Below are 21,906 nucleotides of genomic sequence, written 5' to 3' on the forward strand. Positions count from 1 at the left end.
GATATTCTGATATTTACCAAAGCAAAAGCAAAAGCCGAGGCTGTAGATAATGAGAGGTCTATGCAATAGAAACTGTAGAAGAAAAGCCGAACACTATGCAATCACTGCAAACTTATTCGCGTCTACCGCAAAACTCAAAAAGGCAAGATTCAGGAACCAAGTTTCAATTCATAAGTACGAGTTACATACTCGGATCTATCATTGAATCATTCTTTAACTCCCCGTCGCTGTTTTTCTTTTCCTACAAGAGATCGTGCCATTGGAGACAACCAGATGTCTGTCCCCTGAACGTCCACAGAGCCTCTATTTGCTTCAATCGCGGCCTCAATTTCTTTAGCAACAACACGATTGCTGCTAATTGTTGTCAATCCCGATGCCCATCCGTACAGAAACACGGACTGATTAACACCAGTCAGAACTTTTGAGACGTCATGAACGACATCAGGAAGCTCGGACTTGATAATGGATACATCCACATCAACTATGGAAATTGGTAATTGCCATTCCAGAGGAATGCTATACTCGGAGAGCTTTTGAAATTCTTCCGCCAGCTTGTCTCTTGTCGACTCATGATTGAACCCGAAAATTAGTTCCATTCTCTTCTTTTCGGTATCTGTTCCGATTGTATCTATGATCTCTTGGGCTCTTGCGACTGCCTCACGAGTACATATGAGCTTTCTAGCACCGCATGCAGGCCAGACAATGCTAGGTAAGAGCTGATCTTCGCTTTCCATTTGCATTTGTTTAATCAAAAACCGATGATGCCAGTCTCTTGATTCAACTTGACCATGTGAAAGACTGAATTTAGCGTAATTAGCAAACAGGGAAATAGCTGACCGTTGTTCGGAGAAATGAGTGTACCCATCACGTAACACAATATTTTTTACTTACTCACTAACAAATGCGAATATCATCGTACAATCAACGTTGAGTGTCTCGGAGAATTTCTCAAATGGGTCTACTACCATACGCTGGAGAACTGTCGATATCTCAAGGCTTGTAGGAATATCTTCAAATATCTGCACTGTAACTCCTAATGCCCGGATTTCTTGTAAAACACTAACCACCTGCTTGGGACAGTCTCGTGTAATTCTAGGAAGTACCATACGTACTGATGGGTACCGGTATTTAGTTCTAGCCAGTTTAGAAGCTTCTACGAGTAACTTGGCTTGCTTTAAAAGACCTTCTGACTCATCGTCTGAGTCTAATTGAGCGAAGTCCTCACCCTCTTCATCAGTTGAATCGTCTTCGGTCCATCCGGCCTTGGCTAGATCAAATATCATCCTTCGAGCAGTAATTGTATTGACTTTAACCCATTCAAGATTCTCTCCAGCTACAACATCGACTTCCACACTTTTGATATTGCTCTGCGCTGAGAGATCACCTCGTTTAGATTTGAGCAGAGTTTGACCAATAGTCCAAAAGAAACGTTTTCTCAGCGCTGTGATACCCTTGCAACCCTTTGCTGTATTCCAAACAGCGGAATAGAATGGAAAATTGGAAGAGCTAACTGTATGGGCCACCTTTTCATCTTCTGGATCTAAATTCGCAAGTCTTGTTAAAGATTTGATCTCAGATTGTAGATTTGTCGAGAAGTGTCTTAGTTCAACTATCTTGTCTTGCTTTCGCTCTTTCAAAAGAGCCTTGAATTGTTCGAGTTCCGTCATCAGATTTTGAGATTTTTGAAGTAGATCTTTCACTGATCTCTCCGAGTTGGGCTCGGGATCTAACAATCTCAAAGCGTCCATACTTTCGGCGATATTCTTACCATTAAACATAGCCATGGTGGTAAGATCCTCTGTGAAAAGGTGCTTACAGACGAAGGCAATTTCTAAAGAGCGTCACGTGCACTGGTTTCATGAAGCCATAAAAGTAAGAGGCGTATGATACAATGAGGTGATTCAACGGTCTGAGTTTCCTTGTCAAAAGATATGTATTGCAGTGTAGTAGTATATTTATGCATGTTCAACCGGTGAGTGACTCTTCCCAAAAGAGATTGACAAGACTAAGCGGCTAAGTATCGGGTGAATTATCCTCATAGCCTCGCTCTAGCCTTACCAAATCACCAAAAAGTCCGTCATCAAATCGACAAAAATTACAACCACAATTTCTACAATTACAGATTCCACCTTTACCCCTCCGATTTTCCCTTTCCAACTCCCAAAAATTAAGTCACAGCGCCATAGCAAATCCAATCGCAATTTTCCCCTTCAACGATAAATCGCGATGCCCTCCGACGACTTGACGAAATGGATAACCTCCGAAGTCGACTTTTACACGCTCCTAGGCATCACTCCCGAATCTTTCAGCGTCTCGGAACTCCGTCGCGCATATCGTAAGACAGCCTTACTCTACCATCCGGACAAATTAGGAGACGCCTTTGACCCAGATAAATATGAGCAATTCCAAGCCGCGCATGATGTACTCGCAGAACCAGAATTGAAACAAAAGTATGACAACTATCGCAATGCGCGCGTGCAGAAACAAAGGGCTGCTGCGTTATTTGAAGGCAAGAGAAGGAGTATGAAAGAGGACTTGGAGGCGAGGGAACGAGGGGGAAGCCTGGGAAAGAGGAGTAGAGAGGATGAGGAAATGGATGCGGAAATCAAAAGGTTGGCTGAGGAGGGCAGGAAGAGGAGAGCGAAGAGGCAAAGTATGCCTGTGCAGAGGGAAAGTACGCCTCCGCAGAAGGAGAGCATACCCAAAGAATCAGACGATGATAAAATAGCACGCCTTGAAAAACAAATCGCCGCCGCGAAAGCAAAGCGTAAAGCCGAGAAAAAAGTTAAATGTTCGACACCAAATAAGACATTCAATGATAAGAAATCCGGCAATTTTGAGTATTCGACTCCACAACCGAAATTCAGAGACGCTAAGTCAACATCTACTCCATCCACAGCTCCACCTAAATATTCCTTTTCGTCCGTTGGGTCAAAAAAGGTGGGAAACGATTTCGCGTCTACCATGGAGATGCTAAGAGAAGCGGGGAAGAGGGGAGTGGAGGAACCCAAATCAGATATGCAGTCCACTCTGGACACTTAATCGACTTCAAACATTCTACGGAGTTCAGATATCTAGCGGCGTTCAGACATCGCAGGGCGGAGAATTTTCTTTTTGAATTTAGCATGGCGTTAAGGATAATTATATAATAATGATAATAAAGTAATGCCTATAGTACATCTACGTCTCAATCCAAGCAGGAGGAAAAGCTCTGACCCTAATGTTCCTTGCATCTCCCTCTTCTTCATCCTTCGCCTCTACCACAAATTCCTCCACGGCATCCCCCTCCTTCCCATGTCCTTCCATCATCCACTTACCCATCTCATCCAACCTTGCCAATCCCAAACCTACGTTTCCCACTCCACTCAACCATTTTCCCACCGGTCTCTTCCCACCCACCTTCTTGATATTCTCACTCCCTCTCAAATAACTCGCCAAATTGCCTCCTTTATACTCCAGTTCTCCTAATCCAGGCAAGGTTTCCCCATCGGGAACCAACATCATAGGTATAATCCTCTTTCTAATCACCCCTGTATGATGCGTCCTAATAGTCAATTCCTGACCGACATAACATCCCTTCCCATAATCAATACCTCCCATAACATCCATATTACTTTCTTGCGGTAGCGCACTCTCCCTCAGTATCTCATCCTGACCCTCAGGTACTCCAATCAGATATCTCCGAACTCTATATATTTCCTCCTCTTGCATCTTCAGTTCCTCATCTACACCCTCCAAGTCCCGTTGCAAATCCCATCCCTTATCCGCCACAATTCTCTTTCCCATCTCGGGTGCCCGATGATCCGCAACCATAATACCAGTCCCCTCTCTCATTCCAACCCCCTCCTCGACTCCCCAACAACTATAAATCCCCATTTCTTCCTCTCTCACAACGTCAACCTCGAATTTCGCACGCATCCTATATCTCTTGATGTGTTTCGCCAACACCTCCACTTCCTTTGCATCAACTTCAATCAACCAATTTTCTCCCTCCTTTCCCTTCTCCCCATATTTTCCTCTATCCGCATACAGATCCTTATAGATCCAAACATCATTTAATACCCTTCCCTTCGCATTCAGAAATGCAGAATAGAACCCCTTCTTATCCGAATTTAACCCCTCTTTGTAGATATCATTCGTGATGACTCCCTGCAAATATTTCATCGAATCGGGTCCTCTCAATGAAATAAGTCTACGGGTCGAGAGGCGGGTAATGCCTTTCTTGGCTAATGTATGGAACCCAGATTGGACTTGGGATTGTGGTTGTATTGAGATTTTAGTTGAGGCGGAGAGGGAGCTTGCAGATGAGGTAGGAGTAGAAGAGTATTTGCGAGTCCTCGGTATTGCATGGGAGGAGCAGAATGTACATATATATGCTGTTGCAGGAACAGTAATTGGTCTTTTAGACATAAGTTTTGATATCGGTTTCATATTGAGTTTCTCTCGGATTATCTTTCCAAATTTTTGAGGTATAGCTTGGAATTTGGCAATAATTTTATGTGGATTGGAAATAATGTAATGAAGCTTCAATTCTCGTTGATGTTGATGACGTAATAACGAGTTATCTATAGGCTGGCGGTGATTGGCTGAAATTTACAACATCATGTCTGGTTATGAGTATGGTGATGGGCAATTACCTGCGTAATCAATGTCACTTTATTACAGCCAAGCATTACAGTGAACTCTTCCAATCACTTCATGTTCACATGTTCAGGTAGCATGTAGAAACTGTTTATGATTTTACTAACAAAGCAAGCAACCACATAGCTTTGGCAAATCTGGGTATTTGGATATCACCGAACGAATGTTCCGAATGCTACCAAATCCAAACTCCCATTGAAATGCCAAAACCATGCAAAACAAAAGAAAAGATGATACAACCTTAAACGACCTCCTTCAATAACCCCTACTAGCAACTGCGTCTAAGTAATTCAGTAAGAAGCCTTTGTCGGCTGGTGATATTGGTGCTTGGCTTCCACGGCGTGACGAGCCCTCGCCATTTCCTGATGCCAGACTTCCGACTCTAGATCTGGATGCAGCACTTCTCGTGGCATCTATGAGATGGTTAGAAGAAGGTCCATCATGCGAAGATGTTCTAGACATTGAACTAGAAGCTGGCATTGGTGATTTCCCGAATATCGAACTGGGAGCGGGGGTAGGCGATTTTCCGAACAATGACAAAAGGGTATGCTTTTGTTCGGTTGACTGGGGAGCTTGGGAAGTAAAGGATAGTGGAGATGACGATGGGCCGGCCAGATTAGATGGTGCAGGGTTCGGCGAATAAGCAGCAATGGTGGAAGCTCCAAGAAGTGGGGAGGCTTTGACTGTATTCGCCTGTGGTCTTTTGAGAATTTGTGGCTGAAACGATTTCTCTGATGAAGGCCTCTTGCTGCTGTTGGGCATCTCTGATCTAGTGGCCGGTTTCTTGGACAAACTCCCATATGACTTAGCATCTTTATTCCCATTGGCTGGACGAGCGAGGATTGACGTAGCTCGAAATGGAAGGTTCAATTCGGGGTTCATTCCTGTAATCTTGTGACTAGCTCTGCCAATTGGAGTATTTTCTTTGGAAGCTGTTTGTCGTGAAACTTCGGGTGGCGAAATGAGTTCTACTGCGCTCAATTCCACCGCTGAAGGTGAATTGGATGGTAGAACTACAGCAGCTGGTTCTGCAGCCAGCGTTGCCGGTTGAGCTGCAGGACTTTTGAACATACCCAATAACATTGATCGTTGGTTCTCACTGATGGGGGGACGAGCTGTTTGACTCTGACCAGCCGTACTAGGAATATCTCCTTTCATACTAGGATGAGACTTTGATGATTGAGCTGCCTCAGTAGGAAGAGGAACGGGAATAGATCGAGAACTTTCTCCTGGAAGCTCAAGAGCTTCAGGCCGCGTAGAATTCGGGTGCGGCTGAGTTGGACCTTCAGAAATTAAAGAGTTAGAAGTGATATTTACATTTACTTCGTCCCGATTCTTGAACGCGTTTAAGAGTAGCAATGAATGACTAGTGAGTGCAGCAGCCGGTGCTTCCTTTGGTAGCGGCGGAACCATGGTAGAATGTACATTAGGAAATTGGGGAGGAGGCAGAGGGCCAGAAGTCGTAAAGTTGGGATGCGGAGGTTGTTGCTGAATATGCTGCGGCACCATGGTTGAATGCACCGGACCTCCGGTAAACAACACTTTCTGGGCATTGAGAGGGAGTGGCTGAGGATGAATCAAAGTGGGTTGATATGGATGACGTTCTCGCTGCTGTGGAAGTTGTGTTTGCATATGCTGCGGTATATGCTGAGTCATATGTTGCGAAGCTTGCTGTAGCATGTGCTGTGGCAATTGCTGGGAGATCTGCGCTGAGAATTGCTGTGGCATTTGAGCTGGCATTCTTTGCGGGATTTGCTGTGGTATCTGCTGCGGCATCTGATGGCGATATTGCATATTGGGGATAGGCCTTTGATCGGAACGAACTTGGAGATCGGGTTGCTGGTAGGAATAATTCTGCATTGGACGTTGCTCTTGCTGTTGTTGTAGTGGGAAAGGAGGTGGAGGTGGTTGATTTGAGATGTGCGAAGGGTGAGGTACCTGATGATGAGGAGTTTTAGGAAAAGGTATTTGGGTAATGGTATTTTCTAAAGGTGTTTGCGGATATGGTTGAGTTGGCGGTGGTTGATCCGCAGGAGGTTTACTATGTAAAAGAGCAAGCAGTTGCTGCCCTGAGCTATGCGAAGCTTGTGATTGCGCAGGGTTAATGGCATTGTGTTGTAGTCCCTGGGTCGATGGTTGGACTTGCATTATAGCAGAAAGAGCTAGGTCGGCAGCATTGCGTCTAGTCCGTTCAGCATCATGCGACACAGGTGCATCATAATTTATGCTTGGTTCAACCAGTTGATCATCCTCAGTAATACCTTCATCGTGGCTGATATTTCCTGCAGCTTCCAAGTGCTGGTTATTAGCTGCCGTCCTAGCATCTTTTTTCTTTTGATCTAAAATCCACTTCTTGAGTGGAGGTAGGAATGGTGCCACCATGTAGAATTTGTTGGCGTTTGCGGCAGCCTCTGGTTGATTTTGTTGCTGCCCTTTCTTTCGATAAGCTGGAAGATCAGATAACCGCCACCAATCAATTTTACTAATTTCTTTGCGAGTTTGTGCCTCAAAATAGGTTTCCCTAGGAACGTTTCTGAAAACGTATAATCTGATCTGTTGGCCATGTCCTGTAACATCGATACCTTTAACTAGACTTCGATCTTTGGGAACAAGTCCTGACTGTTCAAGGTCATAACCGGTCTCTTCGTATGCTTCTCGAATAGCACACGTAAGGTCGTCCTCATCTTTATTAATCTTTCCACGGGGAAAGCTCCAATTTGCACCCTTCTTCCAACCCTTTACAAGAACGACTTCATCCATGTCCGCGCTTAACAGAATCACACCCCTCACTGGAACTCGGGTCTTGTATAGAAGAAACTCCTCAAAAGCTCGCATGTGAATACTTTCCGAGAAGTTTGAAAGTAGAGGGCAATGTAGAAATATCTTGAGGCAAAAGTTACGAAGGGTCATCGAGGGTAGGCTTGGGTCCAGAGGCCGGATAAAATCTTCGTAGTACCATTGCGCTTCTTCGACTTGAAAGCATATTCGAGGAACGTGTGATAGATCAGCCGCAGGAATATTGATTATGAATCGAACACAAAGGTCGTCCAGCCCTGGAAATTTGGTAGGTGGTCAGTCAAAGTATTTGGGAATGAATATCAACATTGTTGAGGCTGGACTTGAACAAGGCGAGAGAGTTCTCGAAATGAGAAAGATAGGAAATGATAGAAGAGTCTACCTGATAAAGCTATCTTCAATACTTACAGTCTTCTAGCTGCAATTTTCTGTCTGTCATGTTGTCTTCGCGTCACAAGCATATCCACGACTCGAGTTTCTTTTCGGGGCGGGGGACGCGCAGAAACGCTTAGGCAAAAACAACCTAATATCAAAATGATACAAATATGAAGACTTTGTGGCAATTACAGAGTAAATGGAATGATCTATCTGATAAGAAAGCTTGCGAATCTTGATCCAGTAGATACGACGATCACAAACTAACGTGAGCTTACCACTGTTATTGAAGGTCGTGAAATGTGGAGTTGTGAGTGGATGAGTTGGTTGTTGATACGGTTGGGGATAAATAATGAGGCTGAGTCAAGAGCTTGCCCAGGTGGAGGTCAAGCTTGAAACCGAAAAAGGGAGCTGGAAAGCCACATTTTCATTTGTACCCAACGCCACATCTGCTCAGCCACTTGAACACGTGACTTTGGCTATGACACCTGAGGATAGCTAGACCAAACTTGGAAAACATGTAAAGCTTTGACTCGGCAAAATAAGGTTTCCTCTTTCACTCTTCACCGGTGGTCCCTCAGATCTGCAGTTCTAAGTGTCGGATGACGTTATTTTGATACAGCAATACAGGGGGCGCAGTCGAATCTTGGACAAAAAAGTTGCCAGCATGAAAGATAAATGCAAATCAAGCTTTATGGCAAGCTTTCGAAAAAGAGTTTATGGATAAGTAATTTAAATATCAGTATTTCTCATAAAGACGCTTTCTATTTCTATTTACTTTTCATTGAAATCCAAAGACATTCATATTCATGTGTCAAACTGGGACAATCCAAAAATAGTTGCTATCAAGCGCTTTCTGAAACCACTCATAATCGACAACCACCAACGAAACGAAGAAGAAACGAATTTTACAGAAAACCCCTAATACAACCGATTAGAGGTTTAAAGGTTCTCAGTTTTAGAATAACCTATTAAAGAGAAGAATATCCTTTTCGAAAGGCAATTAATTCTACATTATAATCGCACTTATTATTCACACAAACTTCACAACACAATTATGGCTTCATTTGCAGCGAAGTTCATCAGTAAAAAATTTCTGGGCGAATCAGTCTCGAACAAGTTTGGATCAGAGGTAAAATACCAGTTCACGTAACGTCCATCTCTTGAAGAAACAATTTGCTGACAGCTTTTCAGGACTTGTACTTTGAAACTGTTCCTGCTTCTCGCTTGGACGGTGTGCCATCAAAAAAGAAGACACAAAAGAGAAGAAAAGCCATACCTGCTGGCATATCAGAAAAAGATGCAAAGGTTCTTACCAAAGTCAAGCGCCGAGCTTATAGACTAGACATGAGTCTATTTAATTGCTGTGGAATTAGATTTGGATGGAGCAGTGTCATTGGTCTCGTTCCTGCGTAAGTTCTTTCCCTCCCCATAAAAAGCTTTACTGATATCAGATAGTATTGGAGACGTTATTGATTTGTTCATGGCGCTTATGGTATTTCGAACATGCAGTCAAGTTGATGGCGGACTTCCAAACAGTGTCAGATCTAAAATGATGTTCAATATCGCGCTCGATTTTGCCGTTGGTCTCATACCATTCGCAGGAGATCTTGTCGATGCAGTTTTCCGCGCCAATACTAGAAATGCGCTCGAGCTTGAAAGACATTTGCGTGACAAAGGTGCGAAAATATTGAAGGCAAGAGGTGAAAGACTACCTGCCGTTGACGTTACCGATCCGCATGAATTCGATCTTTATGATCAGGAACTCTCAGATGGAGAACCTCCACGATATACATCCAGAGCAAACACGGAGACCGTCAGTCCTCGTGAGCCAGGCGGACGGAATCGTCACAGTTGGTTCGGATATGGCAGCAGCGCACCCGTAGAGCGAACGACACAACCTGATCCCGAACAAGGACGTCGTGTCAAAAGATCAGAGCGAACAAGACAACCCGATGTCGATCAAAGTCGGCGCGATAGAACAGACGCGCAAGATCCTCCACTTCCAGCTCGCCCTCAGAAGGTTAGGAAGAGTGGTAGACGTTAGAGGAATTGTGATTGCTATTTTAAGTTTGAAGGATGTTCTAGGAACGTTCCATATTTGAAAGGTCCTGGAAAGGTTCTAGGATGGATCAATTTCTTAATGCCGACATGATTCCCTTTGTTTGTTCAGTAATTGATGACGCCTCGGTTTGTAAGTAACAAGAAAACGGATTTGGTTTAGGCGCGGGGGGCTTTGAATGTAATATAAGATACCATACCATAGATGCAAATTAATAAAAGTGCAATTCCATTCAATCTGATAAACATCTTAATCTCCACATCGTATTCCATTGAAGCCTATTCAAATCCAGATGTACTGATTTCTGAATCATCATGACTGATTTTACTCCACCCATTATCAAGACTTTCACCAATACTTCACGCGTTACCGTGGTTTCCTATTGATCTTCAGGGATTAAGATCTGATAAGTTTGCTTGGCATTGGGTGGAATTCACTTGAATAAGCTGAATGGTTGATTAAGTGGAATAAGTGGTTCGGTGATCAATGTACATTGCGTTGCAAATTTCCCAGCCTTTTTATCAACGCGAACGCGAAACTTAGCGCGTTAATTATTTGGACACGTGACGCGTACCGAAAAGCTCTTAAGAACGCGGTTTCTCTTGTTCATCCTCGGACACATTCACACATACACATACATACTTTCTATTCAATACAACATATAAAGTCAAACAACTTCTCGACCTCTTTCTTCTTTACATATTCTACATACCGATAATCAAATCCCTTTTTACGCTCAATTTATTAAGTCACAATGAGTCTCCAAGAAACTCCCTCAAAGAGTGTACGTTTTCACGCGCCACCCCTCCATCAATTATTTCCCCTCAATTTATTTATTTTACGCGTCAACATTATACTGACTTGGAACTTATACAGGCTGCCTCTGGTATCGAAAACATGAAGATGGAATCACCCGTCAAGAAGATCAACTTTGGCGGAAAAGAGAACTCAGCATTTGAAGCTGACGCGCCAATTGTCGAAGAAGTCAAGAAGCCAATTGTCGAAGAACAAAAAGTTATTGCAGTTGCTCCAGGAATCAAGCCAGAAGAAGCGGATGAGCCTCTTCTCCAAGAAAACCCAAACCGTTTCGTCCTCTTCCCCATTAAGTACCATGAGGTAAGTCGCGTCCCTCTCTTCACGTGTCAACGCGTACAGTGCTAACATATAGTTGCGAACAGATTTGGCAAATGTACAAGAAGGCAGAGGCATCTTTCTGGACCGCAGAAGAGATTGATTTGTCAAAGGATCTTCACGACTGGAATGAGAGACTCAATGACGACGAGCGTTACTTCATTTCCCACGTACTCGCATTCTTCGCAGCATCCGATGGAATTGTCAATGAGAACTTGGTTGAGAGATTCAGTGGTGAAGTTCAAATTCCAGAGGCTAGATGCTTTTATGGTTTTCAAATCATGATGGAGAACATCCACTCCGAAACATACTCCCTTCTCATCGACACATACATCAAGGAGCAATCTCAAAAGACATATCTTTTCAATGCTATTGAGACCAGTAAGTCGCAACCATTCTCACTAGACATGTAGCACTACATCTAACATCATCGATAGTTCCTTGTATTAAGAAGAAAGCCGACTGGGCTGTCAAGTGGATTCAAGACAAGAACTCCACCTTCGCTCAACGTCTCGTCGCTTTCGCTGCCGTTGAAGGTATCTTCTTCTCTGGTTCCTTCGCTTCCATCTTCTGGCTCAAGAAGCGTGGTCTCATGGCTGGTCTCACCTTCTCCAACGAACTCATCTCCCGTGATGAAGGTCTTCACACCGATTTCGCATGCCTCCTTTTCTCTCACCTGAAGCACCGCCCATCCAAGCAAGCTGTTCAAGACGTTATCACCGAAGCTGTCGAGATTGAACAAGAGTTCTTGACCGAGGCTCTTCCTTGTGCTCTCTTGGGAATGAACTCCAACCTCATGAAGCAATATATCGAGTTCGTTGCTGATCGTCTTCTCCTCTCTTTGGGTAACGACAAGTACTACAAATCTGCCAACCCATTTGACTTCATGGAGAACATCTCCTTGGCTGGAAAGACCAACTTCTTCGAGAAGAGAGTTGGTGATTACCAAAAGGCTGGTGTTATGGCCGGTACTCAAAAGAAACATGAGGATACTGAGGCACAAACTGAGGCCAAGGCAGAGAACGGAGGCGACTTCAACTTTGACGAAGACTTTTAGATGTTGTCTTCAAAGTCACCTCTATTTTTCTTTTTGTTTCTGTGTCAAGGCGATTGGCTTGGCTTTTGTCTTTGTACAACTCTTCACTTCTACACGGGGCTTGCATACATAGATGTGTTGCGGGTTGGTGGTTTGTACAAATAGTTTTTTAACATGAAGGAGTTGTGGTGTCGGGAAAATTTTGGTTTGGCGGCGGGCATGAATATGAACTTTTACAACACATGTCATTTGGACATAGATGAGGGATTGATAGGGATATCGTGGTGGGAGTATACCATGATGGGACGGATGGATAGGATAATTGATGATATAACTAGTTAGCGTTAACGAATACACTTTTTTCACTCACATGAGGATTTCATTCGCGCTTGCTGTGATAGAACCGTTATTCTCACTGACTTTGGTATGATTTTCCTGGATAGCTTTTGGAATATCTTGAGATATGTCGAAAAGACGCGCATGTATATCTTCTATGACCATAACTCCACTGCCATCCTCGCCATGCAAACTTTCATAGTATACCTACTGTCCGCACTAGCACAACTAAATCCATGTTATATACAGGTTTCCATTTCGGCCCTCTAAATTTCGCGAAAGAGCAAGGGAGGTTCCATTGACGATGTGGTGATAACTGTACGCAGACCTTTTGCGGAATCCGCCAATTACACCTGAATCCTCTTTATCTTCCTCTTCTCCTTTATCCCCCTAGCGATGTAGTCTCTCAATCAACAATTCATTTCTTCCCCTTCTTCTTCTTTCCCTTTCCACCTTGTGGTTGCGTCTGTGTTTGCGCTTGTCCCTTTCCAGCATCCTTCTTCTCATCCACTTCCTCCTCTGCCGGTGCCTCAGCCATGTTGATCTCCCCCAACCTCTCTTTCTCCTCCGTCTCGGGTAATCCACACATGAGCTTTCCGAGTCGTCCCATGATTTGTATGAGGCGCGATACTTCTGCAGCTTTGTTGGTGGTGTATTTGAGGTTTACGCCGGAGCGGGGGTTGAAAGTTGTGAGAGTGAGGGTACCGCGGGGTTGGGCATCTGGTTTTGCAGAGGTGGAGGGTTGAGGGGTGGAGGTCGGTTTGGGTAGGCGCGGTTTGGTGGCTGTGGAGTGTGTGGTGGAGGGGGCGTGGGGGGAGGAAGGTGCGTGCAGAAGGGTGTATTTAGTTGTTATGCGGGTCTGTGGGAGAGAGGGAGGGTTAGCTTGGTTGATTTGATTGGGAGGGGGAGAATTGCGAGGAAGAGGGGGGACACGTACGGTACTAGGATGTGCTTTTAACAATAGCGAAGATTGTGTGAGCCATTCTTGGGCAGTATCTAAATGTGGCATTTTGTTTTTTCTTTGTGGGTGATGGACGCTGAAATCGAATGTATGTATATGTGGTTGGTTAAGTGGATTGGTTGGTGGGTGATGAATCTTGGTGGATTGGCGCAAGTTGTGACAAAATTGTAGGAGCTTGAAATTGATGAGCGAATCTTTAATTGATCAGAAGTTAAGTTCAGTTCAGGTGTTCCTTAGCGTGAATGCGGGGTCAAGCGAGGATGTGAGGCTCTGCGGGCCGGGGATTTGCCGATGCATTCTCATCTCAACTTTGCTGTATGTTTTAGAAGACTTCGCTCAAGTCTTCAAGATCGGGAAACCAGTTTGATGGACATGGAAAAGACATCACACTGGTATTCCTAAGTAGGAATAGTAGGTATGAGAAGTTATTTGAATCACGAGCAAATACGTAAGGTTAAAGCAATCTTCATGTTATGCCAAAATATCAACTCACACGTTCAACTGTTTAATGAAGCCATCATTAGTGCATGGTCATGTAGTAGATTTTGGGCAAATTATTTTGTAAAAGTGGGGTTGAGATACACTCTTGTCCTAATGTGCAAACATTAATGTACGTACGCAGAGTCTTTTCATTAAGGGTACTGAACACTCAGTCGAACAGACAATAGATAAATAAAATAAAGTAAGAAACATTTTACCAATCTCGACATATCTTATTGTGGACTAAGCTTTGAATTTGTCTTCCCAGATTGTCAGCCAGAAGATCACGGGTAAGCTCCTGCCCAATTGAGAACATAATACTCTTTCCCAAAATGGCCAGGGCAGTGAAAGCATTTTGATCTCGCGCACTTTTCAATTCTCATTTCACAACGATACTTCCGTAGTCATATGTTGGTACTTCTTATTGCCTATTCATGTTCTTCCTTTTTTCAAATACATGCTTAGAAATACATTTAATCCAGCGTGAGGCCGACCGTTCCCCTCTTCAAATTGCGAAATCATCACTTACTCATCACATCACTTCGAAGACACTTGCGTCCCAATTAATATTCATTCTTCTCAAGAATCAGTTCCTTTTTGTCATTTTCAACTGTTACAAGCATGCCTGCCGCAAAGAAAGCAAAAACTCCAAAGTTGAATGATAAGGAGAAGCCAAAAGATGACGACCCAAAAGGCAGCAAATCGACGCCAAAGGTACAGGATTTCATTTCTGCCATTGAACCTAATGTTCAAACGGAAGTGTCTGCTGCGCCTCCTGTGTTGCACCAACTTCTTCAGTGCTTTTCTGAGGAACAAATCGCACTGGTGTTATCAATCTTGAAAGCAAAACCAGATGAAATATCCATAAAAGGTACGATTAGCAATTTTCTACCATAGACTATACTAAATCGATTTAGATTATTTGGATGAGTTCCGAGAATCAATCAAACTTGAAGAATCACGAAGTAATCGTATAGTTGATTCGGGAGAGTTTTGGAAACGACGGTTCGAAAGTCAGTGTATTCTTACAGATGAACTACAGACTCGCATAGCAAGCCTACAGAAGAGACTACGACGCTGTCGCATTCCATCTATGACATCTTCATCTGAGGATTCTGGAGAAGAGGAAATTCCGAGTATCGCCCAACGCTCCTCCGAGTCTCATAATGACCAATCTTTGAAACCTGCCAGAAAGAAGAAAAGAAAAAGATATGAGAGTCTAGATACTGTCCCAAATGAGGACGACGAAATGGGAACTGATGCATTGGCGTTGGCATATAATCATGATCATATGATGGTTGCTACTTATCGTAAGTCACAATACTTTCACCTTTCGCTTCGGTGTATCAGGTCGTCATGGTACTTACACAGATTCCTGCAGTATACAGAATCAATCGGATTCGCCGATCTCTTCACGCCGAATCTGCACCTGCCTCGTGTCGCAAGCTCATAGAATTGAGTTGGAAGGCAATCTCCGACTGCCTTCCCAAATATATCGGTGTCAGAGAAACAAACTACCATACGAAAGATGTTAAATGCCTAGCGCATCTTATGAGCGAGATCGCTGGATGCCATAAGAGCTGCGTTGAGGTTTCAAGTGAACATTACAAAACTATAGCCGGAAGGGAGTTGGTGAGGAAAGCAAATATTATACATTCCTTGTGCTCTTTCTTTGATAAAGCGTTGAACGAGATGCACAGTTTGTGTATTACGAAAGCCAAACTTCCAATTCGTTCAGCCAATTCGATATCAGACCGGGTGGAGATTTCTGCAGACAGCGATGAGCCCATGATGGTCCGCTTTGTTGCTAACCTCATGATTGGCATTCTGCGAAAAATCAGCTGGCAAGAAGAGAATGACCTGCATAAACAAATGATCGAAGGCATTCTAGCGATAATATTAAATCACATCGGTAGATTGATTTCCTATATCGTATTTAAAGAAGATGTTGCCGCTTCCAAATTGCCAGGAAATATTACTTCTCGAGATCCTTCGCTTAATTCAACAAAAAACGAGTCTTCTCTAAAGTCCAAATATCTTATTCACATACTTGAGATGGCACTCAAAATTCAAAAGGAAACTATGGGTGTTGGACCAACAGAAGAACTTCTGCAGAAAGCCAAAAGAAGAATACAGAATACACTCAAGAATAGTATAATCGGAGGAGGCTTATTGGGGTTGAAGTTGCCGGATCAAATTCCGGAGGAACCAATCGACATTCCGGAATTGAAAGGATTGGAAATGTATGGGGAAGAGTGGACTGTACAATGTGTGTTTACGATGATTGAAATGGATGAAGGTGAAGAAGGTGAAGAAGGTGAGGAGGTAGGAGGGGAGGGAGTTTTAGGTTGAGAGAGTGCAGGGTAATATATTGGAATGGGAAGCTGGATCTCTGAAATTTATCTGAACAAATAGTGGAGACTGGGATTGGGAATATAGGAGAAAATCTAAATTACAAGAGCTGGATTCAGAAACAGATGTTCGGATTGCAGGTTTGTGCTGGGCTTTACGGCTGTTAAGTTTGAGATATCACAGAGAGGCTTATGAATTATATTTAGCTATTGCTGTGTGATCAATCTAGGATAATAACAATCTAGTTCATGACAGCTTACCGAATCCTTTGCAAAGGTTGTCACTAGTCTTGGATGAACATGATATAATTCTGTGCTGTGATATTGTTGTGTGCAATATACGATTGAATGTGTATTGCATAGTATCAGGTGCAAGAATATTAGATCAACTGAGTGGTAAATGATAGATAAATAAAAACCATATGCATATTTATCTGAAGAATGAGCTGGAAAAAATTCTCCCCGATACCCAGCACTCCTGAGTTCATCTAGACCCGATTACGCAGCGCAGGCCCCATCCAATCCAACCATAACCAATCCAGTCCAGTCCATTGCATTGCCGTGTATTGATTGCTCTTCCCAGTATTGCATTTCCCCTCGCAGTCCGAAAGTTCCTAGAATTCGTCGATGCGTTTCATGTCATATCATATTACGCAATAAACAAAATTCATTCCGATCCGACCCATCCTATCCATTCCATGTCCCTACCCATTCTGGTATACCCCATCCCAATCCATGTCCGTTGTATCCTAACTCCTCAAAAGAAACGCCTCAATTCCCAGTCCACCCAGCTCTCTTAGCAGCATCTCTAGCTTCCTTCTTCGCTATCCTAGCAGCTTGTCTAGCTTCTTTCTTTGCAGCTTTCTCTTCCTTTCTCAAGGCCATTTTTTCCTTCCACGCCTGAACCCTTGTCTTCTCTGGCTTCTGTGCAAGTTTAGCTTCAAACTTTTGTGTCACTGCAGCTTTCTTACTCATAGCCACTGCAGCTCTACGTTCATACTCCTCAGCCTCTCCACTTTTTCCTTGCATCTTCAACCACAAAGACTTAGATCTGACTTGTGCCTTTAGGATCCCCTCATCTAATGGGTTTCCTATGTTTTGTAAAGAGTGCAATTGATCCGCAATAGTCTTCTCCACGCCTGCAAATTGTGAACCGAGTTCGACTGTAATGCGAGCACTGCGCTTGGCGGCTTCAAGAGTCATATCTCTCGCAGCATTAGTAAGTTGGGCAGTGATTGATGATGCTCGCTCGAGCGCTTGACGTTTCGCTTCGTCGATATTGGCTAGTTTCGACTGGGAAGATTGGCGTACATCTTTGAGAACCTTCTCAGCCGCGGCGCGAACATCTGCGAGAGTTTGACCATCGGCAATAACAGTATCCTCCTTGAAGAATGTGTAAAATCTGTCCAAGACATCTTGCATGGCTTGGAGAGAATTGGTTCCAAAATCAACTTGGAAGGTCTCGTTGATGCGCGGCTTCTTGGTGGTAACGATCGAAATGTTGAGAATACCATGAGCCTCCTTCTTGGGAATCAATAACACTATCCCGTCGCTTGAACTAAAGGCACGCTCTGTATCGACTGTAGTATTGCCCCTAGTGATGTTGATCGACATTGCCAACTTGGTGAGCCAGCTAAGCTTCATTGCCCGGGGAATTCGAATCAAAACTTCTCTGTCCCCCATGATTTCCGCTACACAGGAACTACACTTGCTCTCCGATTTGGACTTCTGTTGTTGGGCATGTGTAAGTTTTGAAAAGTCTACTTGAGGTTTTGAAAGTCCGTTCGGGGGCAACGACTGTACAACAGGAGGTGTTGAAGTAACTGTGGCTTGAGTTGCAGAGAGGTTGGTCGCAAATGGTACTGATGTTGGAGTTATGGGGCCCGCTGACATAGTTTTGCTATTTATAGAGATTGCCGGCTGGTTGTAAAATGGATAGGGCGAAAGGGTGGACGTGAAAATGGCAGTCAGCACGCTCAGGACAAGCAAACCAAATGGGAGTAAAGATCTCCACTCCGCTAAGTAACGGGTCCATTCTTTATTGACTGGCTTCTCTCGGTTCGCAGGAATCGTATAGGAACCAAGATTCTTGGTAACACTAGGGGAACTTGCAGGCTCGTGAAGACCAGTCAAGTAAGCAAGATTTCTGTTCATCTGCCTAGCATCGATGTTCAAGAAAGACGTAAGATCTATTGGTAGACGTTGATGGACAATGCTTCCTCTGCCATTTGTTTCCCGGGATTCTAAACACATATGAATAGAATGCTGATCTAAAGACATGCATTGAGCTTTGTTAAGTAATTGTTTGTGCGAGATAACAATCGATGGTATGGTATGACGACTCATGAACTTTCTGGCGATCGTTCTAGTGCGTCGTGCTTGTATATCGTCACTATCAGAACAGTAGAATATTGCCACATGTGGTAACTCCCACTCCGGCTCAACAATAAAGTGATCTCTCTCCGGCACAGAATGGTAGCTGTAGTGATCCTCGAGATTTAACTTAATTACATCTGGCTTTTGTGGTTGATCCTCGAATTCAAGGGTTTGAGCAGACAAACAATCGTCAACCTTGATTTGGTAACCAGACGAGTGCATGAGTTCGATTTCCGGTGTTTTCTCCGAGCCAAAAGCAGATACAGGCACAACATTGTATATTTGAGACGAGTTTCGACTTGAACGCTCTTGGCCTTCGACGGAAGCAGTGACAGAGCTTGCAATCTTGTGTATGATATCTTGTTTTGCAGAGTGGCTGCCTACATAGAGGATGCGGAGTGGGTCTTTAGTCGATAAACCATGCTTGGTCATGGTTTGTCGAATTGTAAGAATCAATTGACTGGGCGGATTTTGCAGGTTCAAATCTCTCACGGAAGCGGCAGTTTGTTCTTCGGTGAACTCTGCCACTGTATGTTTGACTGACACATTCTCGGCTCCGAGGCTACCAAATGGTTCTTCAAATTCGATAGATTGTGAGAGCGGGGTATCGGAATCGTCATGCAAGACAGCAGAATTTCGACCGATGGTAGGATTATTGAAAGAATTATTGATCGAGTTATCCAAACCAAAAGCAGGAATGGAGGAATTCTGTGTGTATTGATCCCCACTTTCATCACTATTCTCAGTATCTGCAAGGCTCTGCATATCGTCAGGACGACCAAACTCCACAGAAGCTATCGACTCGGTAGCATTCTCATCATGGCTCTCATCATCTGTATCGACAAACTCATAAGTAGATTCGGAGAGGTGACTTTCATCAGATGGGGACTCGCTGAGGGTCGACATATTGTTGTTGGAAGATTGGGTTTCGACCCAAGTAGTTATTCTCGTATCGATAGACGGAGTGGGAAATCGAAAATGGTTGGAATGTTCTTCAGGATTTGAAGACGTCAAATCTAGAGGCGGGAGCCCGCTGGATGACTCCATGTCATTAGCTTTTACGATATTATACCGGAACACGAATCTCGACAAGATGGTATGTGAAAGAAGAGAAATGTGAACGAAGGTGAGGGAGGTCGAATGAGCCGCTTTCAGGAATACGGGTAAATAACAAAGTCGACAAGAAGAAGAGGCAGAAGATGACGAGGAAGAAAGAAAGAAAGAAAGAAAGAAAGAGGGAGACTCCTACTTCTTATTAATCTGAGCTTGATTAAGGTAAAGGATCCCCGAATTTAAATTTCTATGGAGAAAGTACACCGAGTGCCGTAGAATAATAATGGGGAGCAAGAAAGTGGGAGGAGTTAATTAACTTAGTACTTGCCGAATCGTTTGCCTATTGGCAAATCGAGGTAGCCCCGGGCTTTTGGTTGACCGTAGATGTAGAGATAGGCAGGGTGATCCGTTTAAGTTTTGGATACTGGAATATTATCGATATGGGATTCAAGAGCTATTGTATGATGGTAAAAATTTATGAAGATTTTTGTGTTGCACCTCGTACCAAATATGCACGATGTCTTTTGGAGGGATTCTCTTTTTTTTTTTTGCTGTAATGGTTGTTGTGTTGTGTTGAATACAAGACGAAGGCGGCAGGTTTATCTCGTTATGATGGATTTGGGACTGATTAGGTGAGACCCACTAGTGTCAATGCGGGGTACCCTTATATCCTTATTATTACAGCTTGATATACTTCCGTACCTATATTTATCGTATCTTGGGTTACGATAAGCAGCATTTACGAGGGAGATGGTAAATCCATATAATACAATCATCTCCACGGTATATAATTATTAAAGGATTAAAGAATTATCATTTATTGTTCATCTATTGTTTCTTCACTCATTAATAACCTCACACATATCTATACTCAAATGATTCACATCGTATCCATCCATATCCATTTGTAAGGCTACATACAGTACTAGGTATGCTACATTATCCATCACATCGCAAACACACGTCATCCAGCCTAGGTATGAGCGGGTTAGATAAGACTTATTTATCTACTAGGTAGGTATCTAGATTCTATGTTTTATATTTACATCCACTCTTGATCCAGAATACATCGTAAAATCTCGCCTATATTACAGAGTAGAAGGATAATTTATAGTTATATAGTTATAATTATAAAAGCCCCTACTTACTGCACACTTAATCATGGAACAACAATAGACCAGTGCTACCTACTAACAGACACGTTTACTCTACCAAAACGTCAGTACAAGTATTGTAGATCTTCCAAGGTTCTCTTCTCTCTCTTTCCCAACTACCCTCCTTCAGCTACCCACCACCACCCACCTCGAACCAGTCATTCTCAACTACACTCTCCTAGTCTCCTACATATCAGTGGGTCCTTCGGAACATACATGAACTCATATTCATCATCTGATTCATATTTCCAACCCAAATATTGATTGATCCATATATCACGCATCTCTCATCCTCTAAGGATATCAAGAATATATTAATTGCTTATCATGTGAACGTGATGAGCGTGAGTATCTATCTACATGCATAGGTACATACTCAAGACCAATACCTATCAGCCTCAACTCACGAAATCGACTCTCCAAGACCTTCCTGTTTGGGGTTTCCATAATATATTCAAAATCTTTAAAATCTTCATTTATCAAAGAGAGTTCAATAATATCCTTACAACCTAGCTATTCTACCATCAGACAGATATCTCTCCTTCCGATCATCCCTCTCCAGATAGATATGATATCCTCAGCTTCTTCTCAAGACCCTTCCCTCCCCTCCCTTCTACCCCACCATGCATCAGCCCCACCATACCAGTACATCTCGAAGCATCTCAAGGCTTATTAATCTATTCTTAAATGATGTTCGCTGCACGAGCCCAATTCTGCACTTGCCTACCTAGGATTAGGTACGTACCAGCATTATTTCCAAAAATGTATTAGAGAAAATCATAATCTACTTCATCACTAACATCATCGTGATAGAGTGAACAGAAATTCACAAGTCCTCTGAAAACTCCTCCATTCTCCCTCACCAATTTCCCCATCTCAAGTCGAATAAATATATAACATCCAGAACAATTGCTATAACGTAGTTTAACACCGAATAGACTATATCACCGAGTGCGCCACTTTCACCTCAATTTATATTCTTTATATTCAATATGCGTTTTATCAATCATTTATTATAAAATCTACAAATAAAGAAGTACATTTACTTTTAATTATTAAAGCTTTTCAAAAAGACAAAAAACTAAGTATTCGATAGATTGCTTGATTATATAATATATTTTGTACAATAATCAATTATAGAATAAACGATTTAT

The 21,906-nt window shown here is 43.1% G+C and overlaps 9 protein-coding genes across 9 annotated transcripts; 4 read left to right on the plus strand and 5 right to left on the minus strand.

Annotated features, from left to right (window-relative positions):
• Positions 1-85: 85 nt before the first annotated feature.
• Positions 86-1,913, minus strand: EAE97_010082 (uncharacterized protein). The gene is made up of 2 exons (XM_038880597.1): positions 892-1,913; positions 86-798 (listed from the first exon to the last, which is right to left on the minus strand). The coding sequence occupies exons 1-2, from the start codon at positions 1,782-1,784 to the stop codon at positions 207-209; spliced, it is 1,485 nt and encodes a 494-aa protein (XP_038728643.1). The 5' UTR covers positions 1,785-1,913; the 3' UTR covers positions 86-206.
• A 313-nt stretch (positions 1,914-2,226) lies between these two features.
• On the plus strand, positions 2,227-3,042 carry EAE97_010083 (uncharacterized protein; the record flags this gene model as incomplete). Its single annotated transcript, XM_038880598.1, has 1 exon — positions 2,227-3,042. The coding sequence occupies one exon, from the start codon at positions 2,227-2,229 to the stop codon at positions 3,040-3,042; it is 816 nt and encodes a 271-aa protein (XP_038728644.1).
• Positions 3,043-3,180: 138 nt separating this feature from the next.
• Positions 3,181-4,431, minus strand: EAE97_010084 (uncharacterized protein; the record flags this gene model as incomplete). The annotated part of the gene is made up of 1 exon (XM_038880599.1): positions 3,181-4,431. One exon carries the CDS (start codon positions 4,429-4,431, stop codon positions 3,181-3,183), a length of 1,251 nt encoding a protein of 416 aa, XP_038728645.1.
• A 465-nt stretch (positions 4,432-4,896) lies between these two features.
• Positions 4,897-7,876, minus strand: EAE97_010085 (uncharacterized protein; the record flags this gene model as incomplete). Its single annotated transcript, XM_038880600.1, has 2 exons — positions 4,897-7,694; positions 7,846-7,876. 2 exons carry the CDS (start codon positions 7,874-7,876, stop codon positions 4,897-4,899), a joined length of 2,829 nt encoding a protein of 942 aa, XP_038728646.1.
• Positions 7,877-8,551: 675 nt separating this feature from the next.
• On the plus strand, positions 8,552-10,114 carry EAE97_010086 (uncharacterized protein). Its single transcript, XM_038880601.1, has 3 exons — positions 8,552-8,944; positions 9,007-9,224; positions 9,271-10,114. The coding sequence occupies exons 1-3, from the start codon at positions 8,870-8,872 to the stop codon at positions 9,857-9,859; spliced, it is 882 nt and encodes a 293-aa protein (XP_038728647.1). The 5' UTR covers positions 8,552-8,869; the 3' UTR covers positions 9,860-10,114.
• Positions 10,115-10,628: 514 nt separating this feature from the next.
• Positions 10,629-12,062, plus strand: EAE97_010087 (uncharacterized protein; the record flags this gene model as incomplete). Its single annotated transcript, XM_038880602.1, has 4 exons — positions 10,629-10,658; positions 10,751-10,990; positions 11,053-11,386; positions 11,443-12,062. The coding sequence occupies 4 exons, from the start codon at positions 10,629-10,631 to the stop codon at positions 12,060-12,062; spliced, it is 1,224 nt and encodes a 407-aa protein (XP_038728648.1).
• Positions 12,063-12,795: 733 nt separating this feature from the next.
• EAE97_010088 (uncharacterized protein) lies at positions 12,796-13,386 on the minus strand (the record flags this gene model as incomplete). The annotated part of the gene is made up of 2 exons (XM_038880603.1): positions 12,796-13,236; positions 13,315-13,386. The coding sequence occupies 2 exons, from the start codon at positions 13,384-13,386 to the stop codon at positions 12,796-12,798; spliced, it is 513 nt and encodes a 170-aa protein (XP_038728649.1).
• Positions 13,387-14,439: 1,053 nt separating this feature from the next.
• Positions 14,440-16,170, plus strand: EAE97_010089 (uncharacterized protein; the record flags this gene model as incomplete). Its single annotated transcript, XM_038880604.1, has 3 exons — positions 14,440-14,689; positions 14,736-15,128; positions 15,200-16,170. The coding sequence occupies 3 exons, from the start codon at positions 14,440-14,442 to the stop codon at positions 16,168-16,170; spliced, it is 1,614 nt and encodes a 537-aa protein (XP_038728650.1).
• Positions 16,171-16,940: 770 nt separating this feature from the next.
• Positions 16,941-19,451, minus strand: EAE97_010090 (uncharacterized protein; the record flags this gene model as incomplete). The annotated part of the gene is made up of 1 exon (XM_038880605.1): positions 16,941-19,451. One exon carries the CDS (start codon positions 19,449-19,451, stop codon positions 16,941-16,943), a length of 2,511 nt encoding a protein of 836 aa, XP_038728651.1.
• Positions 19,452-21,906: the final 2,455 nt, after the last annotated feature.

This window comes from Botrytis byssoidea, assembly GCF_014898295.1.
Source record: "Botrytis byssoidea strain MUCL 94 chromosome Unknown BBYS_025, whole genome shotgun sequence".
In the NCBI taxonomy this organism is placed as follows: Eukaryota; Fungi; Ascomycota; class Leotiomycetes; order Helotiales; family Sclerotiniaceae; genus Botrytis; species Botrytis byssoidea.